Source organism: Manis javanica, chromosome 11 (assembly GCF_040802235.1).
Source record: "Manis javanica isolate MJ-LG chromosome 11, MJ_LKY, whole genome shotgun sequence".
Lineage (NCBI taxonomy): Eukaryota > Metazoa > Chordata > Mammalia > Pholidota > Manidae > Manis > Manis javanica.
Window position 1 is genome coordinate 40,641,163 of NC_133166.1, and position 16,150 is coordinate 40,657,312.

At 37.7% G+C, this 16,150-nt stretch overlaps 1 protein-coding gene across 2 annotated transcripts in view; it reads left to right on the forward strand.

The window, feature by feature from the left end:
* NELL1 (neural EGFL like 1) overlaps positions 1 to 16,150 on the forward strand; it is an 865,070-nt gene that overhangs the window by 218,057 nt on the left and 630,863 nt on the right. For both annotated transcript variants that reach the window (XM_037027141.2, XM_073216324.1), the window contains exon 11: positions 2,649 to 2,748. In XM_037027141.2, coding sequence (XP_036883036.2) covers positions 2,649 to 2,748 — 100 coding nt within the window. The remainder of the gene's footprint in view (positions 1 to 2,648; positions 2,749 to 16,150) is intronic.

Consider the following 16,150-nt stretch of genomic DNA (forward strand, 5'->3'; position numbering starts at 1 on the left):
AAAATAAAGTTAAAAAATATTTGTGCTTAATTATGTGGCTGGACTAAATGGATTTGGTGGCACTTATGCTACTGTAATCACAGTTCTTATTATTTTCAAATTTATGCAGAGGAGTTTGTCTATTTAAACTTTCAGAGTTATGATCTTACTCATTAAATATGTTAAAGGTTGATTAGAATTGTCTGATTGGTCCAGTAGAAGCAAGCCCTTTTTATAAAAAAAAAACCTTTCATGAGTGATTATTTATATCTCTAGCATTAAAATTTTTTTTTTACCAGAGCAAATATATACTCATGATATAGAATTTAGAGCACAGAGGGAAAAATATAAGGAGGAGAATGGGAATCCTTCCAGAATCTCACCTCCTGGAGATCCTCTCTTTTCACAGTTTGATTTTAGACAGCAAGCGTGAAATTTATCTTAGAGACTTGGTTTGGGTTCTCTTAGATGCAGGCCCTGAGCTAAGGGTTTCAGTCCAAGTGATATTATTAAGGTAGTGCTCTCAGGAGAAACCAGCAAGGGGTTGGGGGATGCAGGATGGGAAAGGGCAAGGAGCTGAGCAAGGGTGTGATTTGAGATGAAAGGCAAGATTGCATAGCCTGATTCCACCAGGGGTTCTGGAGCATAAGTTGTTTCCCAGCCATTTATTGTCTCCCTTCAGGGGAAAAACACCTCCCCTGCCTGTCATTCACAGGCTGTGGGGGTGGGTGATGGAGACTTTGTAGGTAACTTCTGGATCTCTGCATGGACAAAGTGGCTTTAGTGCCCAGGGACAACCCTGTGAGGGTGGCAGGGTGAGCCATTAGCAGCAAAGCATTCAGGACCTGGGGGATGCGCACCCAACTGAATACAAGGACTCCTATAGGGTCTGCCACACTTATTTATGCAGGGAGGCAGTAGGTAATGATTACATGTATTAATATTGAAGGGTAGAAGTAGGGCAACAATGCTAAGTAATTAAGCATTGTATTTTCCTTTGCCTTTAGCTTATGTTCCTGATAGTAAGGTCATTAACATCTTTTGGTTTGTAATAATTGGTTTGATTCCCTGTTGTAGAAATTAAGGTACAACTGATAGATAAGCACACTGACCTCAAGACTGGTGCTAACCCAGTGTGGCCTGGATTGAGGGATGAGAATGGAATGTAGCTAAAGAGAGGCCTGTGGGTGAATAGCACGATCAATTCTCCGATCTTAGGACCACTTTTAAGAGAGTCAGGAGCAAAGCAAGGGGTCTAGGTAACTGGGGACAGATGGAGAACTGAAGGACAAAGGGGGAGAGAAGAAACTATACAAGGAGTGCTAGAGGCTGGACTGTCTTGGCTGAAAATTATAAGAAAGTAGGGGAAGCTGTGGTACAGGTTTCCAAGTGATGAGTAGTTGGAAATCAAATTTGCCATTTGAAGTTATGTGTATGCTTACATTTAAGAATGGAAGTGACTGATAGAAAGGGACCTCCTGCTAAATCTGTGGACCAAGAGGCCATTGGAATGATGGCCTCTTGGAGACGGGAAACCCAGTGTCACCCTATCCAGCTCCATTCTATTCTCTCATCTCCATTGAGAATTACTTTGTAGCCTTAAATGGGACACTCTTTCTCAGGCTTGCTTCTTGGGTGACTTAAATATCCTCTTAAGAATGGGAGAGAGAAACTTAACATTTTAGATAAAATAAGGGATTCTTAAACCTTTTTTTTTGTAGTAATTAATGGACTATTTAAAAAATTCAGAATATAACTAAATACAGATGCTAGTAATGTCAACAAAGAGGACCTTTGGTGAAGTGAGATCAAAAAGATTCACCTGCTGAATACTTAAAATTTTACTGTAAGCAATTATATATGTACCTAGGGAAAATCCAGTACTGATCTAACCAACCCTCTTTCAGCTCATTTAAACCCATATACCTTGGTTCTTGTCTGTTTCCTCCGCTGGGAAATTCTTTTATTTCATTATTCAAGTTTCCTCAAATGTGGCATCTTCTTATAATCTGTCCCCATCTGGGCAGAATTAGTTATTCTCCAATGACACATTATCATACCTTAAATTAGAGCACAGTTTTTAGGGCTCACTGTACTGTACTATGGTTTCTAATTTAAGAGTGTTTTTTTTTCTCTCTCCTTCTAAAACTGTGAGCTCATCAAGGGCAAGGAAGATGTCTTATCTTTGGTTTCACAGTGCTTGCGATGCAGTGGAGTGGTGAAAGTGGCTATTTAAAGCTCATGAAAGCTCATTGTACATAATTTTCCTATTCTGATGACTGATGCTTTGGTAGTTCAAAATTGGTCATCATCAGGGTATTTACACCACAGAAATCAGCAAACCCTCCAAACCAGGCTTCCCCCATCCAATAGTCAACTTAAAAGTTTACCAGCATGCTACTGTTTGCAATCTTCTGCCACACAGAAGGGACTCAAACATCATTTGCTGAGACTGATGCTATTTTGATATAGAAAGAGAAATTTGCCTTCTCTTCCAAGAGTCTCATCAATTTAATTTGCAACTTTGTCATTATTGTGGAATTCCTGGGAGTGCTGTTAATTATTGCAGCTTGTTATCACTGCAGGCTGTTAACAATTAGCATTATATATTTGTATCACTGGCTAAAAAATATGAACATTTTTTTGTTTCCTGATTATTCGGCTTCCAGGGTGGAGTTCTAGTAAAAATCACAGAAGCATGCCCTCCTTTGAACTGCTCAGAAAAGAATCACATTCTCCCAGAGAGCCAGTGCTGCAGTGTTTGCAGAGGTAAGCGACCTTGGTGGTGGGGCTGTGCTTGGATGCGGGTGGAGGGCCATGAGGGTTTACTGAAGACTCTGATAAAAACATGGGCCCAAATCTTGGCTCTGCTGCTTAGAAACTTGCATATCCTATTTTTCTTTCTTAGTCATAGTCGTGTCAATTACAAAATGAGGATAATAATAGTATCTGCTTCAGAGGACTGCTGTGACAATTAAGTGGGATAGTGCCTAAGGACCTAGCATCATGCCTAGATTGTGATAAGTGTTCAATAAATGATAGTTCCTATAATAATGATAATGATAGTTCCTGTAATCATTCTCGTTATTATTACATTTTTTCTTATGAGTGGGATTGGGAAGGATTCTTTGCAGCTCTTTCCATGGTCCAAATTCTGTATCTGACAGAGCATGATGTATAGTGAATCCTTACTCATACATTGTATGCAGCTTTATTGTTCCTGCAACCAAAAGAGCTTCAGAGAAGGAATCTCTAACTAATGATAAATTTTAGGGCAGACATTGTTTGCTTCCTCTTCTTGGAATTCCCTTCTCTCTCACATTTGTTCTTATTTCTTCAAACCCCAGGTCAAATATCACTTCTCTTCTGAACCTTCTTTCTCACCCTGCAAAATTAAATGGATTAGGTAAACCTAAAATTTATTTGAAGTCTTACAAAACAAATCCAGCTAAACTCACAGCTATTATTTTGAAACTATATCCACCACAAATTTTTGTTCATATTCTCAAATACCCAGTGAGTTAGATCCTTTTTGGCTTACTTTTGAAGCTTCTAAAGTTAAGAAGCCAGCAGCACAGTAGTTTAGCTCAGCCTACTTGCATTTTACTTTTTTCTCTTTTCTCTAGCACAAGAGTTGGAAGGTTTTTTTTTTGGGAAGGGCCACAAAGTAAATAGGTAAAGCTTTGTAGACCAGAAGCTTTCTGTTGCAATCACTCAACTCTGCCATTGTATTGCAAAAGAAGCACAGACCATAGGTAAATGAATAAGTAGGTGTCATTGTATTTCAATAAAATTTTATTTATAAAAAACAGGTGACAGCCCATAATTTCTTGACCCCCAGCTCAAGAGCCTTCTGAAATATAAAAATGTCTACTTTATCATGGAGTGTTGTCAGCTTAGGCTGAGATTTCTCTCTGTGCATGGTCATGAGAGAGCTATATTTTGGTAAAATTCCTAGGAAAACAGTGCATTGATAGCCAAGAGTAGTTCTTTGAATCAATGACAGACTAACCATGCCACCAGAGTATCTGCCCTGATTTATTTGGTTTCATGGTTACAATGATATTTGGAGCTAGGATTCTTTAGAAAGACCTAAAGATTGACTTGACTTTTCAGAGGGTTGTGTTTATTTGTAACCTAAGGGGTCATTAGGTAGGTCCTATAATATAATGCATAGTCTGCCACTTGCTATTTGTTGAGGCACCAAGTTGGACTCAGTTTATGCAAATCCTTTCTGATTCATGGCTTCATTAGAACAGAATCATTGATTATCCAGAAATTCAAAAGGAATTTCATTGCTCTGACCCAGTTTACAATAGACTGGGTGTCTCAGCTTCTGCTAGCACGTCTCTGGAATGCAGGCACTTCTTTACCAATGAAGATGCTGAGGCATGTGACATCCCACTGAAAAGCAGACTCCCTCAGGGTCTCCAGTGCCAACAGTCTCATGGCTTTACCAACCTGGCTCAGCTTTGAGAAACGTGCAAGGTAGGGGTAGGCTTCATAGATGAGTCCACAGCTAGGGCTGATCTGGGGAATTGGTTACTGTTGTCTTCTACCTACTTCCTTCTCAGCCAGGAAACTACCAGCTCTTTTATTTGGCAGCTGATGGATTTTGGGAGGGGTTTGTGTGTGAGAGAGTGAATTATATATACTCTTGGACAACTCTACATTTTGACAGGAACTAGAGCAGGTCTTTAGAAAAGATACAGTGGGGCCTTCTCATGGGGAGTGGCTTAAGTCATTAGGGTGTATGGATTTGCTTATATCTTTCCTATTTACTCCCATCTCCAAATTCAGGCACTGAATAAAGAAAGCATTATTTCTGACTAAGGCTCTTTCTAACCACTTTCTGTTCTTACCTCCTCCTCTGTTGATCCATAGCAGGGAAGAGCCCAGAATGTCCAGCCCACTGTCCAAATGCTGGGCTTGCTGTGCACATCAGATGATCAGGAAATTAAAGTCATATTTGTCTGGGCAGTGAAGTATGTGCTTTTTCATGAAACATAAAATTTATATGACGATTAACAAAAAAATCAATCAAGAGGAGTTCAAAGGTCTATTGTCACAAAGTGCTCTCCAGGAGTTTTTGCTCTATATCTCTTAATTCCAGCTGATTTCCCAAAGCATCTTTAGAACTAGCATTAACACTATCTCACAATGTTGTGGGAAATACTTTTCCTCTTTGACTTTTATTTGTGTTTTACCTTTCTCTCTGTGCTCATGTTTGCTGAGTGGAGTCTTGTAAGAGGAGGAGGGGTTGGACAATTTCTGTTCTGACAAGACATGGAAAGCCCCATGAGCCTCTTCTAAGGCATATTATTCAGTCTGTCCCCCCTTCTCTAAAACAGAAAGTAATGAAAAGGTGAGAAACACTCAGTTTCTATGTAAAGTAATTTTTATTCTGTAGGTGGAAAACCTGAACCATTTGCTTTATGGGTTGAGATGGTCTACTGACTGGTAGGCAGCAAGTGAGCAGAGAGGTGGGACTCTGATAACCTGAAATGCATATTTCAGGGATGAGCACAGGGGTGTGACTTCAGTTCAATACCTGCATTGAAGGCCCTTCAGTTAGCATATTTTTCCTTTCTCTCTGTCTTACTGTGAATATCAAGCTATTAGTCCGAGTAAAATCGCCCCACGAGAGTATCATTTCTTGAGGTCTAAGCTAAAACCTTTCTCATGCCTGTTTGAGGAACTGAAATTTCCCAAGTTTATTTCCAAGGTTTTTCATTAGGACTTGGATGAGCTGCCCTACCTATGAGGAGGCTTAGACTTGAGAATTTGAGACAGCACTGAATGCGTTTTACTTGCTGACCCTAATTGGTTGCTTATAGAATATCCATAAAGCTCTCCAACTTCTTTTGCAAGCATTTGTGTTAGTGATCACATTTTATGGATTGATTCTTAAATGTAGGCGACAAGGTAGATGAGAATATGGGGCTACCAATAGGATATTTCTGTTATTTTCATGTCAGTGACTTTCGATGAAATTAGTACTAGCTAATAAGCTCTGTGTAGTTCATATGTGAAGTCATGTGAAAACCCATTTTGCTGAGTTACAACTTGTTTTTCCAAGTTATAATTTGTTGGCTTAATAATGAAGCTGATGTTTTTTTGAGTCATGCCCATTTTCTAATATGGTCTCTGCACCCATCCACTCCAACCCTGGCCATTGATGTGTCAAGGAGAGAAGTGTAAACTGTAGCTTTACACTGAGTTTTTCTCTCTGTGTGAATTAAACCTAAGACCTTGGAGTAAGAGTGACAGTCTCTGGCTGACTTGTGGTATCCTTTTTTCAGCAGAACTGGTATCCAGACCAGGGGCTCAGACGCCTTGCCTTTTCCTCTCTTAGGTTATGCCAAATGCTGTAATGAAGTCCCCTGCCCTGTAGGGAAAAATGAAGGTAATCTACTGAGCAGGTGGTTAAATCCACAGGGCTATTGGTGTGGCCAGGGGACGCCCTTAGGGAAAGACCTACAAAGACACCTGTGCAAATAATCAAACCAATGGATGCTCAGGCCCAAGATCTCAGGCACTAGAAGAGCCCTAGTCATAGCTGCAGCATCTTCCTGACATCCCAGGACAGTTTGTGTTGGCAGCATGGAATCTGTTTACCCTCATCATTACCTTAAGGTAATGGTTATTGCAGGAGTTGTCTACCTGAAGTGTGAGGCTGCAAGGTGGAAATGGGGGAGTGGACACCCAAGTGATAGCTACGCTCCTGCCTCGGAAGAAGTAATAAGAGTGTGGATGTAGCTCTAGCAGAAAAAGATTGCTTATGAATTGCTAGCGCTCTCAGTGAAAAGGGGGAGAAAAGCCAATGATCTTGACCATGCATTCTCCAAATTGCTGCAGGAAAACACATAGATCATTTGGCCTATCCCAGAATCCTTGACATACTCCTCAGGGTTTTATTCCCTTTGTAATTAACTCTAATTGTATCTTCAAAGTCTCCAGTGATGGTGGAGGGTTTTGCCGCATGTTTAAGACTTTCAGTGTTGGGGGAAAAAGTTCTTTCTGACATCTGTTCACAATGTGTTTATCTGTAATTTTAATTCATACTCACTTGCCTTGTCATCTGGCCTGGACTGAAATGAGTTGGGATTATTTGTACTATTTAAGATTTTATGCTCTTCAATTAAATCCTCCCAAAGAGTCCTGTTGTTATATGATTTTTTTTCTAGTCTTCCTCATTATTTTAGGTGAATTCGTAATTGAAACAGTTTTAGAGAGAAGATTTCAAGGTATTAGAGGTACAAAGAAGCCTTGGAAAGAGGCATTTGATGGGAATGTAATCTAGGGCCTAAATAAAGGAACTGGCAGTGAGCTGATGGGTCACATGCCCTGTGTTTTGATGGATGGAATCATATGGAAATCCCTGCAGCCATGAGCTAAAATGGCCTGGGAAGACTGGGCTATACATTCAGCTGTTGAGGCCTGGAAGAGAGGGCGTTTGAAGGAGAGTACAGTGTCCGGGAGTCCATGAAGTCTGTGGCCTGAGAGTGCAGCAGTGGATCAGGGCCCAGGGAGTCTCTGGAAGGAGGCACGTTGCCCCAGAGAGAAGACCTGAAACTAAGGTCAGTCTGTCTTCGGTGGGAAAACCTTAGGTGCTGACAACTGTAGAAGAAACCAGTTGCTCTTTAGGAACATGTGAGAGTCCAGAGCTTAGTCTCGAACAGGCCCGTCCTGATAACCTAACCATGGTCACTAAGAAGGCAAGAATGTCATCACTTCTCAAGAGCCCAGTCTTCTCTTTTATGTATGTTGGTGGTTAAAGTGCATAGGGGTGTCCAGTTTTCATAAATGATCTTTGGGCCATATCCCTCCTAGCCAGCCTATGGGTGGAGCTGTCTCCATGCCAGTGAGGCATATGGCATATACTGAACTTACGCCTGTGCTCCTTCAGTGGCTTTCAAGGTTGGGCAAGCCACAGGATTGGCAAGGCATTTGGCTTTCTAGAATTTGAATTAAGGTATAGGAATCTGGATGCATTTTCAGATTGTCTGGTAACATCATTCCAAAGGCAACCAGCCTTATCTGATGGGAGTGAGGTGCATTAGGGGGTAGGACTTTGAGGGCAACCAGTGGTCCTGTATGTGGAATAAAACTTAGAGGAATTAAGTCCTGCCTGAGGGTCAGGCGTACTAATTTCTTTTTGTGGAAGAAGACACAGTAGTAAATCATAAAGATGCTTGTCCGTTATTGGCTCTTGAAGCCAGTGATAAAGCAGGATGGGTGGGTGGTTTTGCTATAAAGGATAGAGAGGCATTGTGGGGGATCTCATTACAATAGGCAGAGTTTATTATATGCAGGTTAGGCCAATGGATTTAAAGATGGCAAATTGTTTACAGGCATTGTTCTTTTCACTGGCAACAGAATTCCAGAAAAAGGGTGACTAGGGGAAGTCCAAACTTTAGACTGCTTCCAACTAGAGGAGAAAAAGTATGACCTCACCATTTATATTCCTTAATTTCCTCAAACAGATCATGGATACATGCTGCTGTCTGTGCCTGGAGCTCCTGCCCTTTGTCCAGATAGCCTCATTCATCCTCCTTCAGATCTCCTCTTCAATACTTGTGTTGAGACCCTTCTCTGTGATAGGTCCCTGGAGCACCTTGCCCATTCTCTATCACAATAAGTTGTCCCTGCGAGAGTGTGACATGAATAAGAACATGTTTGTTGTTTATGGTACTTTTTAAAAATCCCTATTGCCTAAGCACAGTGCTGGAGCACCTGGCAGGTTCTTACTAAATATTTGCTAAATGAATGAGTGGTACCTCTTCCAGGAACTAAAATTGAGGAGGTGGTTCAAGTAAAACTTGGGATTTCATTTCAGCAGGTTGTGTGTCTTTTTACTGAGCATCTCCTCATCACCACTTGAGCATGAGCTCCAAGTGCATCTCACTCATCATGGTATCTTATTCATGGATGGTGTTCTGTTGGGCTATGACTTATTTTTTCTTCTGTCTTTGAGTGCCCAAGCAGCTACCTTTCCTTTGGAAAGATTGAAGGCATGTCAGGGACTAGAAAATCCACATGCTGATTGAGTACTGCTCTCCTCAGGCCAGGGTCGGCCATCCTTGAATGATCCTTGGTCAGTGAAATCATGGTTGGGCAGTCATGGAGGGACCCTGGCTATTAGAATCATATTTAGATTTTTTTAAATTCCTTTTTTATTGAATATCATTGATATACACTCTTATGAAGGTTTCACATGAGAAACATTGTGGTTACTACATTTACCCATATTATTAAGTCCCCACCACATGCCACTGCAGTCACTGTCCATCAGCATAGTAAGATGCCACAGAGTCACTATTTGCCTTCTCTGTGCTACACTGTCTTCCCTGTGACCACCCCCCACGCACCATGTGTGCCAATCATAATACTCCTCAATCCCGTTCTCCCTCGTTCCCTACCCACCCTCCCCCACCTGTCCCCTTTGGTAACCACTAGTTCCTTCTTGGAGTCTGTGAGTCTGTTGCTGTTTCATTCCTTCAGTTTTGCTTCATTGATATACTCCATAAATGAGGGAAATATTTTTATATGTATGTTGGCCATCTGTATATCTGCTTTGGAAAAATGTCTATTCAGATATTCTGCCTATATTTTAATTATACCGCTTGTTTGATATCAAGTTATATGAGTCCTTTATATATTTTAGATATTAACTTCTATTGTATGTATCACTTGCAAATAACTTCTCCTATTCAGTAGGTTGCCTTTTCATTTTGTTGATGATTTCCTACACTGTGCAAAAGCCTTTTAGTTTAACATAGTCACAGTTTGTTTTTGCTTTTGTTTCCCTTGCATGAGGAGACAAAACCAAAAAAATATTTCTTAGACTTACATTCAGGTATATACTGCCCATGGTTTCTTCTAGGAGTTCCATGATTTCAAGTCTTACATTTAGGTTTTTAACCCATTTTGAGTTGATTTTTATATGGTGTAAGTGGTCCAGTTTCATTCTTTACATGTAGCTCTCCAGTTTTCCCATCATCATTTATTAGAGAGATTGTCTTATCCCATTGTATATTCTTGCCTACTTTGTTGTAGATTAATTGGCCAAGTAAGTATGGGTTTGTCTCTGGGCTCTCTATTATGTTCCATTGATTCATGTGTCTATTTTTGTGCCAATACCATAGTGTTTTGATTACTAAAGTGTTGTAGTATTTTTTGAAATCAGGCATCATGATACCTCTAGCTTTGTTCTTTTACAAAATTGCATTGGCTATTTGGAGTCTTTTGTGGTTTCATACAATTTTAGGATTATTGTTATAGCTCTGTGAACAATTCTCTTGGTATTTTGAAAGTGATTGCTTTGAATCTGTAGATTACTTTGGGTGGTGCAGATATTTTAATAATACTAATTCTCCCAATCATGAGTATGGTATAGTTTTCCATTTATTTGTGTCATCTTCAGTTTATTTCATCAATGTCTCATAGTTTTCAATGTATAGGTCTTTCACTTCTTTGGTTAAGTTTATTTCAGCTATTTTATTATTATTGTTTTTTGATGAACTATTAAATGGATTATTTTCTTAATTTCTTTTTCTGCTGGTTCATTATTAGTGTTTAGAAATGAAACAGATTCCTATCCATTTGTATTCTATAACTTTGCTGAATTAATTTATTCTAACAGCTTTTAGTGGAGTCTTTAGGGTTTTCTCTATATAGTATCATGTCTGAAAATAGTAACTTTTACTTCTTTCTTGCCAATTTGGATACTTTTTCTTTTTCTTGTGTGATTGCTGTGGCTAGGACTTTCAGTAATATGTTGAGTGAAAGTGGTGAGAGTGAAAATTCTTGATCTTAAAGGAACAGGTTTCAGCTTTTCTCTATTGAGTATGAATTTACCTGTGAGTTTGTCCTATATGGTCTTTATTATACTGATATATGTACCTTCTATACCCACTTTTTTTGTTGAGAGTTTTTTTTATCGTAAGTGGTTGAATTTTGCCAAGTGCTTTTTGTACATTTATTAATGATCATAAGATTTTTATCCTTCCTTTTGTTAATGGGTCATATCATGTTGATTGATTTGTGGATATTGAACCATCCTTGTATCCTTGGAATAAATCCTATTTGATTGTGATGCAAGATCCTTTTAAGGTATTGTTGAGTTTGGTTTGCTAATATTTTGTTGAGAATTTTTATATTAATGTTCCTTAGGGATATTGGTCTGAAATTTTCTTTTTTTGTTGTATCTTTGCCTAGTTTTGATATCTGGGTAGTGCTGGCCTCATAGTATGCATTTAGAAGCATTCCTTCCTTTTCTGTTTTTTGTAGTAGTTTAAGAAGGATAGATACAAACTCTCCTTTAAATGTTTGGTAGAATTTAACTCTGCAGCCATCTGGTCTTGCATTTTGTTTGCTGTGAGTTTTTGATTACTGATTTGATTTCATTACCAGTAATCTGTTCAGGTTTTCTCTTTCTTCTTTAAGTCTTGGAAGGTTGTGTGCTTTTAGGAATTTATACATTTCTTTTACATTGTCCAATTTGTTGCTGTGTAATGTTTCATAGCAGTTTTTCATAAGCTTTTGTATTTATGTAGTATGTTATAGCTTTTCCTCTTTTATTTCTTTATAATAGAGGATCTTATGGTATGTAAATTATACCTCAAAAAATGTTTAAAGTATGAAAATGGCAACTAGAAAACCAGTCCTCTTTGCCTTCCAGTTGTTTGAGGTTCACCAAATACCACTGAGATGCATTCATCTAGTCATTCACTTATTTACTCTCCCATATTTCTGCCTGTCCGTTTATCCATTTATAAGCCATTCATCCATCCAACTAACTATCCTTGTCTGGGAAGGTCTAGGTTGAAAGAAATGAATCAGACATAGATCCTGACTTAAAGAAGTTGGACTAATTAAAGTAGGACTTTTTGTTAAGAATATTTGGGATTACCTAGCAGAAAATAGATATATTTTGAGAATGAGAAGAAACCTATGTTATAATTTATGTAACATATGCAAAAAGGCTATCTTCTTTATCCTTTGGACTATACAATGCTTAGGAATTTGCTCTTGGGAGGACAGTGGAATAACATAGTTATCAAGATCCCTGACCTTAGTCAGACCTGGGTTCTGGCTCTGTGTACGTTGCATAAGTGCACTAACTTCTCCAAGCTTCAGCTGTCACAACTGTAAAACAAAGGTAATTTCAGTTTTATAAGGCTGTTAATAGAATTAATGACATAATTCATGTTAAAACACTAAAACACTAAAGTGAGTGCCTGGTATAAGTATGTGTTCAATAAATGTTAATTATTTTATCATATTTGTGACAGATTGAGGTTGTCCAAATTTAACCTTTTTTCTCAAGGCATGGAGTGCTGTTCCTCTCATTAGGATTTGTGTCTTGTCTACTCTCATTTTTAGAGCTGTGATGAACCTAGGTCTATATCTGCACCATCTAGAAGTGATTTCAACTTTTTTGAAACATTATGATAGTATGTACTGCTCACATTTCAGTTAACATAGATTTGTCTTTTATTCATGCTACCTCTTTATTTGGCTTATCTCCCCTTACAGTTGACAGTTTCCTTGTGGGCAGAGAATATATATAAAACATCTTTGCTTTGACTCTAGAAGCTTATGTGGTGTTTTGGTACAAAAAATGATAGGTGCTCTATAAATAGAGTAAGTGGTTATTCACTCATGCAGAAAGGCAAGTTGACATGGGGTAAATATTACTTGAATGAAGATGTAGATTAATTAAAAGATGTGTTTTTGGCACAGTGGGTCAGGCTTAACAAAAGGGGGCTTGACATTAGGTGTATTTGTGTCTTGGGCCCTTCACTGTCCTAAAAATAAAATTTACTCAACTCACTGCATTGTGAACTGACACAGCATGCTTGATAGATACACATTGGGAAATTGGCATTGCTTTAGGGGATTTGTTACAGCATATCAAGTGTACATGGAAGGAAAGGACAGTTACAGTGTCTTGGTAAGGAGAAGAAAAGAAATATAGACAAAGAATACATGGAATTATGGATGCAGATATAATATTGAGTCAAGGTTCATAATGAAAGAAAATATGACAGCTTATTTACTGATCAATTTTGATACAGGGAAGGAAGTCCAGATACTTCCTCTGGCAAAGAGAGGTTATGATGTATAAAAATTGTACCTTTGATAGCAAACACAGAAAGTATTTATAGTTGTAATGGTTTTATAAACCTTACAAGCCCTTGTTAGAAGTGTTCTTGACTGACAGAGTTTTCAGATTTCCAACAAGTGAAGTTCATGCTCTGATTTCAATTGGAGCAATCACCCGCTAACAGGTAATGTGACTGGATGTGATATTATGCTATTATGCTTACCTAGGCTTGTGGATCCACTTGCTCTCTCAACGAGTGGCTACATCTTTCATGTTTTATCCCTAGGTTTTGCTATTTGAGTTGGGTATATGACATAGTGAAAAGCACATCAGCTTGGATTTCACCATACTTTATTTAGAACAGTGGTACTTCCATATATTAGCTAGATGTTAGTGAGTTTGAGCTTATGTTTTCTTATCTTGAAGTTGTAGATAACAGTGTAATCAAGTTAATTGAACTTTAGTCATTGTTGACAACATTATCATTATCATTGTCATCATTGTGGCTACACTTGATGAACTCTTAGTATGTACAAGAATTATTTTAAGTGCTGTGTAATTCTTTCCACACATATCAGTAAGGTGCATAATATTATTTTCCCCATTTAAAACATCTAGTAAAATGCCAGGCACATTATAGATGCATGGATTTTGTTATTACTTAATAATACCTTTTATCATATTTTTCCCTAAGTACAACTTAAATACTGATGATTTAAAATTCTCTATTTAAAAAAGTTCTAAAATATCAAAAGGAGTTAACCTTGGAGTTTATGTAGTTCAGTGATTTCTATACTTTTTAAAGACAGAAACTATTGTTCATATGACTGATACATCAAAAACATAAAAGAGCTGAACTGTTTGAATCAGGTGTGGGGGACTTTAGCCTTCCCTCACAACACATCTGGGCCAAAGACTCTGAGGAATAGTTTGAAAATGACTGATGTAGTCCATGCCCAGTATACATACCTAGATAACGTGAGTTACTGTTTTTTTACCTGTAGATCCTGAATTAGAAATTAGATATCCTGACTCCATGATCCATTGCTTTCTATGAGACACAATGTTTTCTAGCATTACAATTATTATTATTCACTAAAACATAATGACTTAAAGATGATAAAACATCTTTATATTTGAATCTCATAATTTTTGTAATGGGCATAACCTGTTCCTTCTAGTTCACTTGAAAATGCTGCATAATATGTACAGTTTGTTTATTTTGAAAATTTGGCAGAGGTAAGGGGGAAAAATCCAAGACCAGAAATAAAAAGTCTTATTCCACTGAGACAAGTAAGCACACTGGAGATGGCATTAGCTGTGGGGTCACATTCTAATCCCTGATGGTAGAAGCTGACTTCTAATGAACACTCTATAGTTAGACAGGAGACATAACCTGGGGCTGGTGCGAGAGGCATCAGTCAAGAATTTTGAAGGGTAAATCCTCAGAGGGTGACTAAGAAAAATCCCCTCTGCAAAAGGAGACTCTCCTGTCAGTCTTGACTCTAGATAAAGGGGGTATGGAGGAGAAAAGTTTGCAGAATTTATTCAACCTGTGTGGCTCAGTCCTCATCCCCAAGGCAGAATGTAGCCTAAAGTGGTCTTGGTTTGATAGTTCCCTCAGGCACTTGGCAGAAGCAAGCACAAATCCTCTCTGAAGAAATTCAATTTTAAACTCTGAATCTCAGACAATTCCCACAGATTAAATTTCAAAAACATATGAGCTCACAAATAAAATAATCACTCAAAACACAAGAAAGTCAGCACTTATGCATGATACTCAGTGAAACAACAAACTGTAAACTCAGATGCACATATAGTGAACATACTGGAATTATCAATATAACCTATGTCTGATGTGTAACATAAAAAAATAAATTAAAAGATGAAATAGGGGACTATCAAATTTTCCCAAGGTGACTGAAAATGAATCAAATTCTAGGAAATAGAAAATGAGTGAAATTAAAAATATATATGACTGAAACAGAATATGCTCAAGAGACAATAAACCAAAAGGAACATTTAGATGTTACACAGAATTCAGCATAAAGAGGAGGGAAAAGAAACATGAAAGCAAGTCAAATAATACAGAGGAGAAGGAGTGACATTTATCTAATTAGAATTCCAGAGAGAATAGAAAAAATGGTGAAAACCATCTATAATATATGAGAATTTTCCAAGTTGAAGAAAGATTTAATCATTTGATTCAAGAATTCCAAGGAATTCTAAGAATAAAAATAAACTCATACCTAGATATCTTAGAGAAAAATTAAGTAATACAAAATAAAATCCATCTATCAATCAATCAAAAAGGTTCTTAAAAGCAGCCACAAAGAAAGGGTTTGCCACATACAAATGAATGAATATTAGAGTAACACCTGACTGTCAAGAGCAAAAAATAGAAGGCAGAAAACATTGGAATATCTTTAAATTTTGAGAGAAAAAAATTATATACCCAGCACCTATCTATACAAATTAATGTTGAACATTGTCACTATCAAAATGTCTTCACTAAAAGAATTTTAAAAGGGATACTTTAGATAGAAAACAACTATCTTAGAAGGAATATGGGATTTAAGAAGGAATGTTAAGCAAAGAAATAGTAAACATGTGGTTCAAAAGATATGCCCCAGGAAACACATTCAAGAATGTTCCTTGCATTTTGTTTGTAATTTGAAGCCTGCCAATAACTCAAGTGCCCATCTTTAATATAATGGATAAAGTGAAAGTGGTGTATTTATTCTGTGGAATATTATATAACATTGATGAACGGTAGCTACAGGCATTAACATGGATGAATAGAAAAAGATATACCATAAAGGATATATACATACAGTATGATTTCATTCTTGTAAAATTCAAAATGGGTAAAACTAAATTATCTGTTATTTAAAGATAAGTACCTATATATGGAAAAACCATAAAAATATCCAAAAGAGTGATTAACACAAAATTCAGGATAGTTATCTCTGATGGCTGGGAGGGGTAGTCATTGAGGTGTAATCAAGGGGTATTATTCTGATCGTATTCAAGTTATTTTATATATTCATATATATATTC